The sequence below is a fragment of the Myodes glareolus genome, chromosome 7, assembly GCF_982192425.1.
Source record: "Myodes glareolus chromosome 7, mMyoGla1.1, whole genome shotgun sequence".
NCBI classification, from domain to species: Eukaryota; Metazoa; Chordata; class Mammalia; order Rodentia; family Cricetidae; genus Myodes; species Myodes glareolus.
Genome location: NC_142032.1, coordinates 24,216,795 through 24,237,222, shown reverse-complemented (window position 1 = coordinate 24,237,222; position 20,428 = coordinate 24,216,795). Strand labels below are relative to the sequence as shown.

Genomic DNA, 20,428 nt, shown 5'->3' with positions numbered 1-20,428 from the left:
CCTGGCTGCTCCAGTGCTTCAGAAAGATGTCGCCAAACAAGTTCAAGGAAAATGCTTTGGGGCCAAACCGCAACCGCTATGCGAAGAGAAGGAGCTTTGTGCATTTCTGAGACGGCTGATAACACAGACACAGGAACACCCCAGGCCAAAGTAGCCTGGGTTCCTGCTCCTGCGTCTGCAGCCCAATGCCCCACAGGCCTCTGAGATGGCCTTTTGGGTTGTGAGCTCCTGAAGGAAACACTAGTCCTCCAAGAGACTTGCAGTGAACCCTGGGCATCTGAAAGACTCACAAAAGCCCCCTCTTAAAGCCCACTTGGGGAATGGTATCCAGCCCCACTGGTAGTAGGCTGGTTTTATATGTGAGCCTCCACCCTATGTAGGCACTTTACACCCATGCCCAACTTTACTACCGGGGTACTAGAGTGCCCATTTTATAGATGAAGGAACAGAAGCAGGAGATGTTAATTTGCCCCAGGCTTCCTACAGGGAAAAGGGCAGGATAGTCTTTCACCTCAAGTCAGCTTCACTTCTAAGCCTGCACGCTGAGACGCCTTTGTAGGCTGAGGAACCCAGCAACCCATGTCTTTCTCAAGACTTCCCAGCCATATAAGCTGCTTCCCCCTACTCTATCTGGATGTCTCCACTAGTGAGCCTTGGTATCTAATATTCATGAGAACCAGCTTCCTCGTGTAGGATTTATAATCTGCCAGACACCTGTAGGGTGTAAGAGGTCACCTGTTCTTTTTTTAAGTTTAATTTTAATGTTTGAGACAGGGTCTCAGGTACCCCAGACTGGCCATAAACTTGATATATAGTTTGCCTAACTCAGCCTACATTCTGGGATTGCATATATATATATATATATGCCTTTATGCAGAACTTGAGCCCAGGGCTTTCTGTATGCTAAGTAAGCACTTTATCCTCTCTCTGTCTCTCTCTCTGTCTCTCTCTGTGTCTCTGTCTCTGTCTCTCTGTCTGTCTCTCTCTCTCTCTCTCTCTCTCACACACACACACACACACACACACACACACACACTCCCTGCCTAACCTTTTCTCACCACCTTCATTCCAAGACACAATAAAGTTAAACAGTTTATTTGAATGCACGAGTTTCGGTTCCTGCTGGTTTCTGAGACATAATTTGCTAGAGAGTGAATCCGGGCTGGTCCTTAGCCAACTCTCATCCAGGGCAGCTGAGGACCTGAATCTTAGGGGACCCAGAACCTCTGTAAAAGGGAGATATTAAAAGCCCACCAGGGACGGAGGCAACCAAGAATCAAATGAAAGAACAGAAATGTGCCTGAGATCATGGGAAGTTCTGTGAATCGGAATCAGTAACTGCTTCAGCCAGTCTCTACCCAAGACATCGTACCAAGAGGAAGTCAAATAACCCCAGAAGAGAAATTTGAAAACAAAAACAGAGTAGAGATTATGATAATCAGATCCTGTTACTCCTTGGTGAAAAAAAATGACTGAATTTACTCCAAGCCTCAGCCCCCGTGCTCCACAATAGGCAATATCTCATATCATAGGTCATCTTATCTCTGAGGAGGGTCTCATCATTGCCGACAATTTAAAACAATCTCAGCCCTCTTTCCTGTGCTGTGATTGGCTCTGGCCTCTAGCTCCTAAATAAGCTGGCTAGCTGTTAGCGACAGATCTGAGGAAGGACCTGGAGTCAGGGGTGGAGGTGGGCTGCTCATTGTCAGTGGAGCCTAGGACGGAACATTGTGTGGAATTAAAGTGAGAGATTGGATGCACAGAGAGGACCTGCTGGGCCCTGAGCTGTGGGAAAGGTCATGTCCAGACTATGAACCCAAATACAAATCCAGGTTCTCTTCCTTCTCTGCCTCTTCCTGGCCACACAGCTCTGCTCTCCCTCAGTCTCGCTGAGGTATGTACCCTCCTCACTTACAAACGTAGAAATACACCCTAGCTGCTCCAAGGGCTCTGAACAACAAATATACCACACCCATGAAATGGCTTTGGACACCTCGTTGGGGGAAGGGCTTCTTCAAACCAGGCCACTCCTGTAGATAGCATCAGGAGTCTCAGATAAGGCTTTGGAGGTCAGAAGTGTGCAGACTGAAGGCCCCGGCGCCCAGTCTGTGACCCCAGTAGGGTAAGAAACCCAAGGGCTGAGATTCCCAAGGAAATGCAATGGTAGAAAAGAGCCTGGAGCCAGGCATGGGGGTTCACACTTTTGATCCTAGAAACTTGGAAGGTGAAGGCAGGAGCATCTCTGTGAGTTCGAGGCCAACCTGGTCTGCATAGAAAGCTCCACGACAGCCAGGGCTACATAGAGAGACACTGCTTAAAACAAAACAAAACAAAAACCCACGGTATTACGATTCTCCTTTGGAGGAAACAGAGTGCTGAAAAAGCCGAGGGGAGGAGAGGGTCAGTCACCAGCAGACAGAGCAGACGTGGCTGAGACTCACTCAGCTCTGCATAAGAAACAAGGCAACAGCCTCCCCAGAGGGTAGCACACTGTGGAACCCCAGCTCTCCCTGGGACCGGCTATGAGACTAGGTAGTTACTCTATCCAAAACCATTTCTCCAGCACTGAAAGAGCTGAAGAGAAGGCCCAGGGCAGGACTTGAGATTGGATCTTAAGAAAAATGAAATGGATGTGGTTGCATATACCCGTGACCCTAGCAACATGGCTTGGAAACTGGGAAGATGGGAACGGTGTGGGGGCTTCCAGTCTAACCTAGCCTAAAAACCACAAGGTTCAGTGAGGGACCGCCTCAAAGGGATACGGTGGAGCGCAAAAGAGGATGCGCAGTGTCCTCCGCGGCCTCCACGTGCTCGTCAGGCACACCTCCCTGCCTGTACCCGTGTACGAACAGACACACCGCCAGCACAACTTAAAAAAATATTTAGAGCTGTGGTTGGCAGCACACACCTATAATCCCAGCACGTGGGAGGGCAGAGAAAGGTGGATCTCTGTGAGTCTGAGGCCAGCCTGGTCTACAGGACAGGACAGCTAGGGCTACACAGAGAAGCTCTGTCTTCAAAAACCAAAACCAAACAAACAAAAACCTACATATTTTCAGTGATAAAAATAAATGAATTAGAATGAAGCTAGTAGGTGTGAAACTGTTACACAGTAGATAACAGTTGTCATCAACACGAGGACAACTTTTCCGGCTGATTTCATCAAACTCTGCTCTGCTAACAGCATAGTCTATAGGCTGCCTGTGGGTAGGGTATAAGCTCAGCTTGCTCCCCATTATCTGAAGAGCTACGGTGATATCTGACATAGCATCCCTCACCCATAGTTATTGAATTATCCATGCTTTTAAGTCCCAAGAAGATGCTATCAATAGGCAGAGACGGGGCGGGGGGTGGGGGGGGTGACACACGCAGGTAATGAGGAAGGATGAGCAGAAACATAACTTTTATGTTGTTTATTAGAAGGAAGATAGCAGGCCAGGCGGTGGTGGCATAGGCCTTTAATCCCAGCACTTGGGAGGCAGAGGCAGTGGATCTCTGTGAGTTCATGGCCAGCCTGGTCTACAGAGAGAGTTCCAGGACAGCCAGCCAGGGCTGTTACACAGAGAAACCCTCCTTGAAAAAAGAAAGGAAGGGAGGGAAGGGGGGGAGGGAAGGAGAGAAGGAAGGAAGGGAGGGAAGGAGGGAGGGAGGGAGGAAGGAAGGAAGGAAGGAAGGAAGGAAGGAAGGAAGGAAGGAAGGAAGGACGGAAGGAAACAAAATTGTTTTCCTAGTTCACATGTAGTGGTACTGGGATGAAAACGATGGTGTAGGCAAAAGAACAAACAAAAATAAAACTTTATGGTCAAATAAAATGAGGCTTCACCCTGCCAGTTAAATATGAGACTTTAAGAAACACTTGATGAATAAGAGTTAGGCCTTAGTTCCTGCTAATAAAATAGTCCGATCTTGCTTATCAGTGGAACTGATTCACTGCTAAGCCATGTCACTTCTGGGTCTGAGTCACAGCCTGTCATAAATGTTTGCCTTATCTGCGGCAAAGCTCCGGCAGGAAGGTTAGGTTTTCTTTTTCCTTCCTTTTTTTTTTTTTTTTTTTTTTAAAAAAAATGTCTTTTTCTCAGTAAACTTTCTACTGCTTTCTAACTAGATCCAAATGACCCCAGCATACTGAACAACCCAATCCTTGTAGAGGGGGCCGGAGTACTCATTCACCTGACTTGATGGCAGGGCCTAGTTGTGTGCAGTCACCTCTGCTACACTGAGCTCTGTCAGAGCCCAGGAGTAATCTGGAACCAATTAAACCCAGCCCTGCCTCTGCCCAAGTTCCCAGCATGTGATGGAGATGAAAGACTTCCCTAAGAAAACAATGGGGATTCGATAATACACACGGCGGAGGTGCAGGAGCTGATGGAGTAAGGGGCGGTAAAGTGGCCTGAGATGATCCCGCAGGCTGGCTGTCTACTACAAGCCTCCAGAAGACTCAGAAGCCATCAACACTCAGTAATCTCTGCTCTTAATGCCTGAGTGTGAATCCCCACACCTGCGCTGTGTGGGTTAGTGGCTACTATGCTCTGCATTTGACAGATGAGGTCACCAGGACCTGGAGGTGCTTGCCACCATGAACAAGCGGAAGATATGGACTCGCAGCCACTGTGGCCATCTCCTGCGATCTGTGCGGCTCTAGAGTCGTCGGTAACCACATGCAGTTAGGCACATTTGCATTAGTTACAGTTAACATTAAAACTTCAGTCCCTTGGTCACAGTGGCTGCATTTTGGTGAATGGCAACCACATGTGACTCGTGGCCTCCTATCTAGGCCAGATCTTGTTCCACTATTTCCACATCATAGGAAGCTCTACTGAACAGTGTGTCTGTGGATAGTGAAGCACACAGTAGGAGCTCCACTGGACAGTGTGTCTGTAGATAGTGAAGCACACAGTAGGAGCTCCAATGGACAGTGCGTCTGTGGATAGTAAAGCACACAGTAAGAGCTCTACTGGACAGTGTGTCTGTGGATAGTGAATACACAGTAGGAGCTCCACTGAACAGTGCATTTGTAGATAGTGAAGCACACAGTAGGAGATCCACTGGACAGTGCATTTGTAGATAGTGAAGCACACAGTAGGAGCTCCACTGAACAGTGCATTTGTAGATAGTGAAGCACACAGTAGGAGCTCCACTGGACAGTGCATTTGTAGATAGTGAAGCACACAGTAGGAGCTCCACTGGACAGTGTGTTTGTAGATAGTGAAGCACACAGTAGGGTCACAGAACATAATAGCTATGACATTTTAAAAAATAATAAAATATTCTGATTTAAACAGACTGATTTGTTATTTTAATATAATGTAAAAACCTCTCTAGACTCAGGTTAGCCTTCTAAAGGAGAGTTTCCGGCTCCTCCCAGTTGTCCTCACTTGAGTTACAAACTTCCTGTCTCTTTAGTCCCTAACATAGCTCACTGGCTTTTTCACTTCTCAATGAGCAAAGAGAGCCGGACTTCAAGAGGTGGGGTGACAATAAACAGCCTTTTAGGTCCAGACACCTGAGACACACCAAGTTGTTTCATTTTTATAAAAAGATCATGGGGGAGAGCTGGAGAGATGGCTCAGAGGTAAAGAGCACTGGCTGCTCTTCCAGAAGTCCTGAGTTCAATTCCCAGCAACCACATAGTGGCTGACAACCCTCTGTAATGAGATCTGGTGCCCTCTCCTGGTGGGCATTGTAGGCAGAACTCTGTATTATAAAAAAAAAAAAAAAATCTTTAAAAAAGAAAAAAGATCTTTGGGCTGGGTGGTGGTGGTGCACGCTTTAATCCCAGCACTTGAGAGGCAGAGAGAGGCAAATCTCTGTGAGTTAGAGGCCAGCCTGTGAGTTAGAGGCCAGCCTGATCTACAGAGCAAGTTCTAGGACAGGCTCCAAAGCTACAGAGAAACTGTGTCTTAAAAAACTAAAACCAAACCAAAACAACAACAACAGCTGGGAAAACAGAGACTTGAGGTTCTTGAGATTTAAGATTACAGCTCTAGTGCTGGGCATAGTGGCACAGGCCTCTGATCCCAGCATTCGGGAATCAGAAACAGGCAGGTCACTGTGAGTTCAGGGCCAGCGTGGTCGACATAATGAGTTCCAGGACAGCCAGGGCTGTCACACAGAGACCCTGTCTCAAAATAAAACAAGTAAAGGTCTGGGTTGGGAGTGGTCTGGTGAGACCTGACTTTCTCAGGTACAGATTCATTGATCCCAATCAGTCTGTAAAACTCCCAAAGCCATAAACACTCAAAATCAGGTTTGTAGTTAGGGGACAGAGATCTGGTCCCATTTGGTTCCTGTGGTCTGTGACTCCCTAGTCAGATGAATGAGAAGAGACAAGGTCGTTAATTCAGTTACTACGTGTTTCCTATTACCTGTCTGCCAGTCAACCAGTTAGTTCCTAGAGAAAAGAGACCTACGCCCTGTGTTCATGAAATGTACTGTCTAACAGAGGGGCAGACAGCAAGCCCACAGTCCACTACCAGGGAGTGCAGCGGGTGAGGAGAGAATGTCAAGACCACCTGACTTAAGGATAATGCTAATCTCATCTCCCAACATACTTTTGTGGCAAGAGCAGAGTGGCCTTTGCCTTCAGCACTGGCTGAGGAGCCCAGACTGGAAGAGACCTGTGCAGAGGACCAAGTATGTTTCCCATGTACCTTCAGCAAAACTCTGGCTACAGAACCTCAGGAATGGATAACCTTGTAGCCCTTGCCATTGTGCTGATGAGGCAAACGAGCTGCAAGATCACTCCAAGTGAAGTTGCTAAGCACCTATATGGTCCATTCATTGAGACAGTGTCAAGGATGCTGAGACATTTGAACCTCCATGCGCTGCTCGTAGAGCAGTTGCTGGGGAGCACAGCAGTAAATTAGAAACAAAATGATGGCAGGGTCCAGTTACTCCACCTCTGAGTCGTGTCCCCTCCCCAACGCACACACACACAAAATGCATATAGGCCCATGTTGCATCCCACCGTTCATAGCGGCATTATTTACCATAGCCTAAAGGTAAGAGCAACATCATGAATATTTCATAACAGAACAGTGTACTTTAAAATGCTGAGATGATAAATGTTATATGTCTCTCACTACAAAGAAAAACAAAGAACTTAACCTTGTGCCTAAGAGAGGGCCTGACACACTCTCAACAATAAACCAGAATAGGCCCAGCCTTAAGGTTCTGGTGCAGTCCCTGGGGACTGGAAAGCCTGGACTCCTCAGCATTTCTCTGTGCGGAAGTGATCTCATCAACATGGTAACCTCAGCTGAACTTTTTATGTGTTGGCTCAGTTCCCAAGATGAACATCCCAAGAAGAAAACCAGACAGAGGATATGTTTCCCATGATGGTACAGCCCTGGATGTCATGAGCTGTTTTGCTGTACACACTAATTGTTAGCAAGAATCGGCAAGGCAGCCTACATCAAAGTATAGGGACTATTAGACACTGCCTCATGGTTGGAGGCAAAATTTACAACAAAGTTTGCAAGGAATTTTCAGAAACATTTAAAAACTACCATTATATGTGTATGTGTGTTGAGGCAGCATTATAGGTATAGATGTAAGTAGAGCTTAATAGGTGTTAACCAAGCAACAAACCTACCATATAAAAATATTCCTGACCTCTTTGCATGTGTGTGAACATTTATCATATTACTCTCAATCAAACTATAAATATATTATAAAAACAAACATGAGGGACTTTAAACCTAAAGAAAAAAAGATTCTGGTGCAGTCATAGCTAAAGGGGATTCCACTTATTCTGAGCAATTAAGCCTGGGCTGTCCCTGAGAAATGTCCCCCAGGATTCTATGCATGCCCCCAGAGACGGAAGAAGAAGTCACAGGAAGGGGAAGGAACGAACTCTTGAAAGTGTATTAGATATTTTTATTGCTACTGCCCCTTATAACACCGTGGAAGGGGAACATTTTCCCAGCATTTTACAGATGAGGAAATGAAGGCTAGAAATGTAATTACCCAAAGATATTCACCTCCTAGTAGTAAAACCGGAGGCAAAACTTACCCTCCCCCCAGTCCAAAGACTTTCCACACACTGTGTTGACCATAGAAAAGGGGACTCTTTATACAGGGTTGGGTCAAGTAATTGATTGAAAACAGGTCTGGTTCCCTGAGCTGAAAGGAGAGGAGCCAAGTGGTTCAACGTCTAGGTCTTCAGAGCTCATACTGTAGTAGATATTTCCGGTATACCTGCTTTGTATGTCCTGGGCTGCTGCTCTCTTTGGCCACTGCTAATTGGGGTGCACCAACCTGACAACTGGACCAGCAGGAAATACTCACTCACACGGCCCTTGCCTGACATGCGTCTGACTCCTGTGTGCACATAACCTATACTTTGTAAGATTTCTCTGTAGCTGTAGAAACCTCCCGTTTCTTTGCACAAGCCTGGACAGGCTCCTTGCAGAATGACTGTGACACCTTACCCTTCCAGGTTGGACAGGGGTGCAGGAAAAGGAGGGAATGAGACCCACGAGGAAATGCTCCCCATGTGACCTTCGGGAGCCTCCCTCATGACCTTGTCTTACAGAGCCACCCCACTGAGCCTGCATTCACCCGCAGGGTAAACACTCTGACTAGACACAGGGCAGTCAGTCTGGTAACTGTATTCCATTTCACACGCGTTGAAGTGCAAGAAGGAGGGCCCAATTTGCCAGCGAGGTGTGGTTTCCTCCTAACTTGGATCAATCAGGATGCTTCCTTAGTATTTTTCATTAGCTCTTCCCTTCCAATGGCAGCCTGAAGGCGTTTCCTCTGCCCTAGGGAGCATTTGACTCAATCAATAAACCTAAGCAATCTACCAGACTCTGGGGATGCCTTTCGTGGAAAGGCTTCCCAGTAGTTACCAGTGAATCACAACTCCCTGACCAGACTACTCTTTTTTTTTTTTTTTTTTTTTGATTTTGGTTTTGATTTTTCCAAACAGGGTTTCTCTGTGTAGCCCTGGCTGTCCCAGAACTCACTTTGTAGATCAGGCTGGCCTCGAACTCACAGAAATCCACCTGCCTCTGCCTCCTGAGTACTGGGATTAAAGGCGTGCATCACCACTGCCGAGCCCCAGACTACTCTTGTTAATCTTACCACATAAACCCACAATTCCACTGTCCTTTGTGATTGTTTCAAAGTCTGGAATGCCTTCTTCCTCCTCCCTCCATCCCTTACTCCTTTTTTTTTCTTTCACAGGGTCTCACTATGCCGCCCAATCAGGCCTTGAACTTGTGATCCCCCTGTCTCAGCCTCCTAGTTGTTATGATGTAAACCCAGTCCAGCTGCCTCCTAACTTCCATTTATCCTTTAATTAAGACCAAATTAAATGTCAACATCTTCTTAAAACTTCATTTTCTATGTATTCTTTTTGTTTGCTTGGTTGGTTGGTTTGGTTCGATTTTTGAGACAAGGTCTCCCTATACATGCTTGGTCTGGAACTGGCTATGTAGACCAGACTGGCCTTAAACTTGAAGTGATCCTCTTGCCAGGTGACTCAGTTTGTGTCAAATTGATTAAAAAAAAACTGAGTATTGTTTAAAACACTGAAGATTTCACCTGTTCTGGAGCAATTAGGAAATAAGAAGTGGCAATTAAAATTCTCATTCAGATCTCCCTTTGCTGGCTCCAAAGCCCAGGCCCTTTGCTCTGCAATGGCCAATTAGAAGTTAGTTGACAAAGGCTTAAGACAGATGTTCCACAGATGTCTCTGTGGGACCTGTGCTCAGAGTACACCCCTGTTCAACAGAGCAGCTGTTCAGTGGACTGTGAAGTCACCAAGGTGGCTGCTGTCACATCAGACTGTGCCAGGCAGCATTTGTGCTGTAGACCAGTGAGTGTTTCCCATATCTGTTTTCGGCATGGAAGTCAGCAGCCTCTCATGGCTCTTCCCAGACATGAGCCTGCAGACATGTCAGTTTGTCTCCTAGGCAGCTGCTCCAAGGCAGCTGTGCTCAGTGTTCAGGAACATGTGGGGCAGTAGCTCCTCACCTAGGTCCACCCACCAAGCACCTGAGAGAACTTTAAGTGTGATTCTTCCTGAGAAAGGAAGATGGGCCAATCGTCACGGCCCCTTTAATTTATCAGAATTAGCAAGCAAAGGTTTTATTATTCGTGATGTCTCTAATCTTCTGCCAGCTCTTTACTTTCAATGATTCACACTGAAAAAGCATACTCCATACCAGTGTGTCACGTGTTGGCGAAGGCATAAACCTACCACACCACTGAGACAGGGCTTAGAAACCCTAGGGGCAGGGAGAAACCAATAATCAGAAAAGTGCCAATGTCCCTGACTGAGGGCATCGGGGTGAGCTATGTCGTGAAGGAGGAAAGGGAAAAGGGACATGTTAATTAATTTCTAAAGGCAACTGTGGTTTTATAAATGACTGAACGCCAAAGAATGTGCCTTTGGGAAACGTACAATGATCGTGCTTCAGCAGGGCGGGTCCACCATCCTTCAGCAAGTGAGTGTCCAAGCCCTTTTCTCCGGGAAGCGAGGAGGATGACTCAGTAGATTAAACAATTTGGCCTTCCTGAGTATTTGTCCATACAATACCATGGTTCTATGAAATTATCCGTGCTCCATGACCATCATTAGCCAGGAAGAATCTTCTAGACTCTATAATGGACCGTAGGAGGGCAAAAGTTCTATGGACTACACCTTCACAGACTACAGAGAATGGGCCCTGGGAGACCCTTCACCCATCGGATTTCATCAGCCTTAATGAATTCTCACAGCTTTTTAGAGGTTATAGTGTCTCTGGACAGTGTGGGGATGGCTCAGTGGGTAAAGCGCTTGCTGAGCAAGGGCAAGGATCTGAGTTCAACTCTCCACAGCCTACACAGAGCTGTACACAGCGTGGTTCTATCATTCAAACTCTGTTACAGAAGAGACAGAAGAGTCCCCAGGAATGTGCGTACCACCCACCCACGAACAAGAGACCTGCCTCCACAGTGGGAGATGAGAGGTGCCACTCAAGGCTGACCTCTGACCTCCATACAAGTGCTGCTGGCATGCACACTATATACACACAAAGCAGACACACACAGACACGCACAAGAAGAAAAAGAAAAAAGGAGGGAAGGAAGGAAAATGTCTCAGGAATTTGAATGTTTCTCACACAAGGAAATAAAAAATCTTGATGTGGTAATTATGTCAACTTGCCTTATCATTTTACATACACACACACACACACACACACACACACACACACACACACACACGCTTCTATATCAATACCCCCCAAAATGAAAATAAAATCAAAAAACAAATTGCAGATAACAATTCCTTTTTATTTATTTGATTTTGGTTCAGCATTGTATTTATTTACTTATTTGATTATCATAACTATTTGATTGACTATTCAATCAAATTCAGTAAAATTCAGTAAATTCATTGAGATGCATAGACTTTCCAGTCTGGTTAATTTTAATGTGTGAGGTTTTTACTTGCAAGTTTTTTATGATAAAGTTTCAGATAGTAATTTCAAATAACAAAGTGGTTCTTGCTAAGAAACAAGCAAGCGGGGCCTGAGATGGCTCAGGGATCCAGGTGAATGAGGACAGGCAAGTCACTCTCAGAAGACTCACAGACTCATTCCTTCCAGAGCGGCCCTTACTGATCCCCGCCCCCACCCCCAAGGATTCTTAAGGAGAGGAAGTGATTTCTTTAAGCTTTCTAAATTGGGGCTGGGCACAGTGGTATATGTCTTTAATCCCAGCACGTGGGAGGCAGAGGCATGCAGATCTCCATGAGTCTGAGGCCAACCTGGTCTACAGAGTGAGCCCAGGACAGCCAGAGCTACCTAGTGAGACCCTGTCTCAAAAACAAACCAAACAAACAAAAGGGGGCGGGGGCGGAGATTACAAAGTTTGACTGTGCTGATGGGAAGAGGCACTAAAAATGTCTAGGCTCGCACACTAAAACATGTCTAAGGGACATAAGAAGAGTGCAGAAAACTACATGCTAAGCCAACAATCACCAAGTGCACATCTGGACAGTTGGCAGATGACAACTCACAAGGAAAAGTTCTGCAAGAAGACAGGAAACTTGGTGGCAAAAGGACCCTATCGTAAGGACAGGATAGGGAAACTGTGACTGTGGCAGCCTTGTTTCCCGGGAGTGGGATGACCCTATAAAATGCTGCCACATTGTACAGGCACAGCAGGGTGGGCACACACAAGGAAGGGTTCTTTCCACTAAACCTTTTCAAGAGAAGAATTCTTCCACACAGAAGCAAGGGATGAGCCAGAGGGACCATGAAAGTGCATGGTAACATCCATCTAGCAAAATGACCTTTAAAAAATTATAGACCAACAAAGCAAAACAAAAACCCCTACAGCACCAGCCCTTTGTGCGCATGCTCACAAGTGCGCATGCTCACAAGACAGGAGCCACTTGCAGGTCTGCTGCAAGAGGCTTATAAGAGATATAAACCTAATTGTGCAGAATAAACGGGTGAGAGACGGAGAATGAGGAATATCAGAAAATTTCAATTTATCCTCAGATACCCATGAACTCGAAGGCTGAGCTTGGCTACATAAGCCCCTGCCTCAAACAAACAAATTATTTGGACCAGATTCCCGGGAGAGTGGGAACGTTAGGAAGGGGTGGAGTGAGAATTTTCACTTTTCAGCTGTATAATCCCTTCTATAGTGCTGGGTTTTTTTACTTTATTTTGCTGATATTCAAAGAATTAAGATATGACATAAACTAAAATTTAAATTTTTCTTTTGTTTGTGTGTGTGTTTGTGTCTGTGTGTATACGTCTGTGTGTGGTATGTGTGTGTCTGTGAGTGTGTGTGTACATGCGTGTATGTGTCTGTGTATCTGTGAGTGTGTGTATGTCTGTGTGCCTGTATGGAAATGTGTGTGTATATCTTTGAATGTATGTCTGTGTGTGAGTGTGTCTATGTGTGTGTCACTGTATGTGAGTCTGTGTGTGTCTTTGAGTGTGTGTATGTCTGTGTGTGCCTATATGTGTGTGTCTGTGAGTGTGTCTATGTGTGTGTGAGTGTATATGTGTGTCTGTGAGTGTGTGTATGTATATGTGTGTCTGTGAGTATGTGTATGTCTGTGTGTGAGTGTGTCTATGTGTGCATGTGAGTGTATATGTGTGTCTGTGAATGTGTGTATGTATATGTGTGTCTGTGTGTGAGTGTGTATATGTGTGTGAGAGTATGTCTATATGTGAGAGTGTGTGTCTATGTGTGTATGTCTGTGAGTTTCTGTCCCTGTGAGAGTGTGTGTGTCTATGTGTGCATGTGAGTGTATATGTGTGTCTGTGAGTGTGTGTATGTATATGTGTGTCTGTGAGTATGTGTATGTCTGTGTGTGAGTGTGTCTATGTGTGCATGTGAGTGTATATGTGTGTCTGTGAGTGTGTGTATGTATATGTGTGTCTGTGTGTGAGTGTGTATATGTGTGTGAGAGTATGTCTATATGTGAGAGTGTGTGTCTATGTGTGTATGTCTGTGAGTTTCTGTCCCTGTGTGAGTGTGTGTATGAGAGTGTGTGTTGGTGGGGTGATTAGAGGACAAGTTACAGGTGTACGTTCTCTTTCTCCATGTGCGTCCAGGACTGAACTCAGGTCATCCATCTTGGTAGCAAGCATTTTTAACCACTGAGCCTCCTCACCAGCCCATACTTAAAAATCTCTAAATGGTTGTGTCTCAGAGTTCATAGGTCTCAGAGCTCCGTACAGTCTAATTCCTGCTGGACTCAGCTACACACTCTGGTTGTCTACAAGCAGATGACTACCTCTAGCCCTCAGACAAGCTGGCTTAAAATTTAGAATTTGGTTCGTGGAACCCAAGAGGGAGAAAGAAAAATGACATAGGCTTTGTTGCCTTCCTAATCTATGCCTGCACATTCCAATTCCAACAGTAGAAGCCCAACCTGCCTTCCTGATTCATGAGGTCCAGAACGACAACTCCACAGCCGGCATGGAAGGCTACACAAAGCCAGAGGTCAGCTCCAAACTAGTCCTAATAACCAGTATGTATGCTCCCGGCTGCAGTGTTAGCTGCAGGCCAGCAGGACCTCTGCTGGGGTTCAGAGATGTGGCCCTCAAAGTTCCAGCAGCAAAAGACTTATTCTCCAGCCTACTATGTGGCAGAACCTAGGGGGTAGAACCTGTAAAAGCTGGGGACTGGTAGGAGGATTTAGATCACTGGGGTGTGTTTGTAAAGAGGCTAAGACCCTTATCTCTTCCTTTCCCTCCTTTTCTGTCTGTGTTGTGAACAGCTTTACTCTGGCACACACTCCTACCAGGAAGTGCCAAAGCAATCGATCTGATCAGTCATAGAGCAAACCACCAAAACCCCCAGCCAAAAGCAAGGCTCTTTCTTCCTGGGTGGTTGTCTCTGTCGTCACGGCGATGGAAAACTGGGGGACACAGCCTCACAGTAGCCACACGAGCATCATCAGCCCCGTGTCCTCCTCTCAATCAGCCGTGTTCCCTGCCGTCATGGAAAGTATGCAGAGCTGGTTTCCCCCGCTGGCCATTTATGAACATTGATACTACTATGTAAGATCCTTAGTTCTATCAGGACTTAGTCCTGCTCAACACTGGATACACAGTGAGAAGAATTTGCCATCACCAAAATTTTCAGACTGCTGGGGAAGAAGGAAGGCATGAGAAGAAATCATATCCGTTACTGTCTCTCCCATACCGTCTAAGACAATGGCTCTCAGAACTCACTGAGAACACATGGTCAAAGTCTTGGTACTAGAAAGTTCCATCATCTTAAAGCAAGAAAGAGAGCATCCTGCTGCATGCCATAGCTAAGAAAGCTGAGATCCGGATGGTAACAGCTGGGATAGCCAAGGTTATCAGTTATTTAGGAATGCTGGCTAGTGCCCAGATGTGCAGGACAGAGGTGCAGCTCAGGGGCACTGTGTGTGTGCAAGACCCTAGGTTTGATCTCCAGGATGGAAAAAAAAGGGGAGACCCCCAGCAAAAAGAATGTTTGCCTAGAGTTCAAATGTTCCCACATTGAGTTCAATGATCTTTCTTGTGCTCAAAGAATGAAGAATGAATGAATGAATGAATGACTTTACCACACAATCTGCACACCTAAAGGGAATCAGAAACATGATTGTTTGGTTAGACCACATTTGCCAGTTTAAAATATCCCCATTTCAGTTGAGTGTTCTCATTCATCAATTTATTTTTGGACAATTAGAAATTGCAGATACTACATATTCTTCCAAGATAAGTTAGATTTTTAAGTGATAATTCCAGATTATCCCATAATCTGTACAATTTGCCTCAAAAGGGACCTCTCAATTCCAGCGCCTTTTTAAGTGCCAGTGATGAAAGGCACAAATTCTTCAAGTGATGTCAGTGTTGTGTACCAACTTTAAGATAAATAGACTTTAAAAGTACTATATGCAAATGAGTTCCATATGACTCCCGGTAATCCAGAGCAGAGTAAGAACTGTAAACTGCACTGTCCTGTAAGAGTCTTAATTTTGTTTTCTTCAAACAAAAATCTTCATTTTTCTTCCTTCCTTCTTTCTTCCTTCCTTTTCCCTTCCTTCCTTCCTTCTTTTTCTCGTTCTAACTGAACATCCATTTAGCAGCTTTGAATTTTGTATTTTTCCTTTTTTTGCTTGCCCTCAAGGGGGAAAAAAAGATTTGAGAAGAAAACTAGAAATGGACACAAGAGTGGAGAAAGGGGTAAGCCACACAGAACCTGTGAGGAAGAAGTTGTCTAATTCCTGGGGTTGGAGGGAAATGTGCCAAGGTGTGGTAAGGAAATACCTGCTTGTCAAAGCTCTAGTTAAGCAGGGTGCCCCCACCGAGAAGTGAAATGGTGACCTTACTAGGACCATGGCCAAAGGGAAAAGAGAAGAAGCCCCCAAGTCAAGGTTTGCCCCTGTTCTCCAGCCTGAGCTGCTGTCACCTGCCTCGCCTGGGAGGAGGAGGGTGTTTCACCCTTCCTGGTGCCCCTCCACTGCAAACACTGTTAGTGTCGTAAATAAGTGCTTGGAATTCCAAGAGACTTTCTGAAGACCGGCCAGTCTAAACCTTCCTCCCTTGTTCCTTGCAGAGGAACACCGAGACGCGAAGGAATGTTGAAGTCATTCGCCCAAGGTCACACAGCCAGACGCCCGAGGTGTCTGCGTGCACGCTTCAGAGTTCCTTCGGGCTGGGCAATCCCAAAGTTACAGAATTTATGCAAACATCCAACTCCTGGAGATGCGGAACATTACAAAGAGTAGCTTCATAATGTTCCAAAAGTACAAAGGACAGTAAAAGCAGCATCGAACTAGTTAATAGTGTAAAGGTGCCTCTAGCAGTTAATGAATCGCTCCTCTTCTTCCTCCGTTACTCATTTCTCACAAGGAGAGAAAGTTTTAAAAATGCACCCTCATCCTTGGACACAAACTTTGAACCAGCAAAGCCCTTCATACCTGAACTCAAGAGCGTGGCAAATGGAGGTTCCCCACAACGAGTTCACAGATATGTCCGGTCGTTCACTGAGTCTCAAAAGCCCTAGAGCAAGTTAAATGCCCTCAGCAGTGATCCGAACCTGACCTGCCCAGGTAAACCTGGAACCGCCAGGGGAACAGAGAGTCGCTTCACCCTCGGCCAACTGCTGATTTGAAAAGAATGAGATCCAAGTGCCTCGCCTTCAAGAAAAGGGCTTCAGAACGAGAAGAAAACGTTGTCTTACCCTTAAAGATGACAGAAACGATAGGGTCCGGCTTCCCAAATTTCGTTTTAGGGATGTTAGTGGCAGATTCCACAATCACTCGAAGCATGGCTCTTAGAGAAAGCAAGTTGCTGCCAAGCGGCGGAGAAGACGCGGGCGCTGGCGCTGGGCCCTCCGCCCTAGGAGAGGATATCTCCAGGCTAGGGGAGGGTTTCTCCAGGGCTGGGAGGGTGGAGGAGGCGGGGTGGGGTGGGGGCGCTCTGGAGGATTATTTGCAGAAGGCCCAGTGTAAACTGATATCCACACTCCCAGAGTCCACGCAGGGCCGCAGGCACGGCTCATGAATTCAGAAAATGTGGACCTGAAAAAGAACACCACGACGAAAAGTACTTTTGTGCAGCAAATGAAACAGTGATGGATTTGGGACAAACGGCAGGCAGTTCAGGAAAACCACAGGAATGTTGTTTGCCTCTTAGCAGTAACTCGTGAAACCTAATTTGTTGTTTTTCTACCACTTCTTGCAATGTTTACCGAGTTTTGTGGAGTTTTAAAACTACTTAGTCGGGGTTTAATTTTGCTTTTGCCTTTTCCTCTCGCGCTGGTGGACACGCCCCCTCCGCAACTTTAGAGTTTTTAAAAAGCTGCCAAGAGGCGCCCCCTACTGCATGATGCAGGAATAGCTGAGTTAAAGTCCGGGACCTGAAAGAAACGGATTATACAGATTTCACTATCTTTGGTCCCTTTCCTTCCCAACAGATTCGCTATAGGAACCCTTCGAAAGTAGGATCCTAGTTTCTCTGGGTCACGGAAAGATAAAAGTCTTCCGTGGAAACGGAGAAAGGGCTGTCCACTGTTGTCAGTATACACTGTCTGCTCTTGAAGAGGGTGTCGTAAGGCGGTTAGAGCACATAAGAGATTCTTTACTACTTTCGAGAGCTACATCACGGGGGGGGGAGGGGGGGCAAAGTTCTTAGCCACTCTCTCCTTCCATGTCCTTATTTGTAAATAGATATAAGTGGATGTGTGTTGTAAGACGCAAGCTCTGTGGGACCTGACAGGAAGCATTGTAGAAAACCACAGTTGTCTTACTAGAATTTCATAATTTCCACCGTCTTACTGTTAATGCAAGTTGGTAAATCAGATCATTGTGTTTCAGAATGGCCAGACCAGACTCTGGAAACATAGAACCTATTTTTGCTTCTGGCATACAATCAAGAACCAACTGGAAGCAGGCAGCGCAAGTGTATTGGGAAAGTAGGACTAAACTTAGAGAATTTTATCTCAGGATGTTTTTCAAATTCTTGTTCAAAGTCGGGAGTTATAGAAAGAATTGTATTTGGTGGCCACAGAAAGTCTAAGTGTCGTTTAGAAAAGATTAATTTTAAGTGTTTTTCTCCTTTTACTGTGAAACATGTCTCTAAAAATGAATACATCATAAATATTACCACTTAACAATTCTCAATGTAATGACAGAGTATGTCACACTGCACAAGCCACTAGGTGTACCACACATGTGAAAGGTATTTATTTATTTATTTATTTTTGAGACACGATTTCTCTGTAGCTTTGGAGCCTAGCCTGCAACTTGCTTTGTAAATCAGGCTGGCCTCGAACTCACAGAGATCCACCTTCTCTGTCTCCCAAATGCTGGGATTAAAGGTGTGTGCCACCACTGTGCAGAATAGAGGGCATTTTTATCCTCTGGAAAATCACCCTGATTTTTATTTATTAAGTTAGTTCTTTGGTAATTTCATACATGTAAATAATGCATTCTGATTACATTCTCCCCACTCCATCCTTTCTCTCTCTCTCTCTCTTTCTCTCTCTCTCTCTCTCTTCCTTTCTTTCTTTTTGTTTTGTTTTGTTTTGCTTTGCTTTCAAAACAGGGTTTCTCTGCTTAGTCCTGGCTGTTCTGGAACTCACTTTGAAGACCAGCCTGATGTGGGAGTCTCCTCTGTGTGTTGTTTGTATTGGTTAATGAATAAAGAATGTGTCTTGGCCTGAATTTAGGTAGGTGGAGAAGACAGAACTGAATTCTGGGAGGAAGGAAGCAGAGTGAGGGGGTGCCATGGATCAGCCACAGGAGATGGACATACTTTGCTGGTAAGCCACTGCCACGTGGCAATACATAGATTAAGAGAAATTGGTTAAATTAAAATGAGAGTTAACCAATAAGAAGCTTAAGCTAATGGGCCAAGTAGTGTTTTAAATAATACAGTTTCCGTGTGGTTGTTTTAGGGCTGAGCTAGCAGCCGGGACTAACAAGCAGGCTCTCCTTACTACACCAGGCTTGAAATCAGATCCACCTGCCTCCACCTCCAGAGTGCTGGGATTAGAGGTGTGTTTATGCCACCACCACCCAGCTCCCCAACCTTTTCTTACACCATTTTCACTCTCCTCAATCCTTCCTTTCTCCTTTCCTAGATTTATGACTTTTATTTTTGTGACCATCTAGTTTAAACAGAGCCATCTGTGGGACCACTGAATGAGGACTATCCATTAAAGCCTGGTGGAGCCACCAGCAGATACACAACTAAAGGCAATGACTATTGCCGTCTTCAAATCTGTCAGAAGCAAAGAGTCCATCAAGAAGGAGTAGGGCTTTCTGAGCCCTTCCTCCATCTGTGGCTGGTTGTTGATGTGTGTACAAAAATATTAGTTCACCTCTCAGTTCCTGGAGGAATTGTCATTTCAGAATTCACTAGAGAACACACTGGTAGAAAGGTACTGTCATCCCCAAGAACTCCAGCCCTCTGTAGGTCAGTAGAGTCTGTGTCTTGGAGTTTCTGCTGGTGCGATCAACCCCATGGTCATAAGAAGCATGGGAGGAAAGGGTTGATTTCATCTTACATGTTGAACCTCATCATTCTGGGAAGCCAGGGCAGGACCTCACTGAGGCAGGAAGTTACGAGAGATTATGGAGGAGTTCTGCTTCCTGACTTGTTCCTCATAGTGTGTTCAGCTTGCTTTCTTCACCGTCCAGAACCACCAGCCCTGGAATAATGTCACCCACGGTGAGCTGGGCCCTTCCACGTCAATCATCAATCAAAGAAAATGCCCTACTCCTTTTGTGTGAAGTCAACTGGGCTAATGTCAGTGGGGATGATAAAACTTCGGAAAAAACAAATCACAAGGGTGGTACATAAATCTCTGCAGCATGAAAAATTAAAAACCCAGAGATGGTTATTGGGATCTAAGCTGAAGATCAGAAAAGCAGAGCAATAAGCCACTAGAGAGACCTTTTACCTCTACCAATGCTCAGACCGAAGGAAGGGGTGATCCTCCAGCCTGCACTGGGTCTCCCCCAAACCTCAGACTCCACTCTCCACTGAGTTCCTGTCTCTTCCCCCTTTATATTCGGCTCTCTGCCCAGCCAAATCGCTCCTGTCTCCACCTCCCTAGTGCAGGGATTAAAGGTGTGTGATTCCCAAACACTGGGATTAAAGGTGTAAACCACCACCACCTGAATCTGTTTCTGGATCCATCTTGTGTAGCCCAGGGTAGCCCTGAACTCACTGAGCTCCATCTGCCTCTGGGTTAATTTAAGATATAAGAGTAAGCCGGAAATACGCTTAAACTAAACAAGAAGTCAAGTAGGGATTGACACTCGACTGCAGGAGCTTGATCTGTGTTTCCTGGAGAAGAGTTTGAGAAGAGAACTCTGGGAGTGAGGGGCAGCTGCATGGGTTTGTGTGGGAGATGGGGAATGTGTGGAGACTGCTGGTCAATTTGCTCCAGTCTGACATCACAGTGGCTTGTGAAGTGTGTGTGTGTG

General features: G+C 45.7%; 1 protein-coding gene across 3 annotated transcripts in view; it reads right to left on the bottom strand.

Annotated features, from left to right (window-relative positions):
• Positions 1–16,855, bottom strand: part of Myof (myoferlin) — a 147,917-nt gene extending 131,062 nt beyond the window's left edge. For all 3 annotated transcript variants that reach the window (XM_087907939.1, XM_087907941.1, XM_087907940.1), the window contains exon 1: positions 16,675–16,855. In XM_087907939.1, the coding sequence (XP_087764065.1) occupies positions 16,675–16,762 (88 nt within the window). In that variant the 5' untranslated portion in view covers positions 16,763–16,855. The remainder of the gene's footprint in view (positions 1–16,674) is intronic.
• Between the last annotated feature and the right edge of the window lie 3,573 nt (positions 16,856–20,428).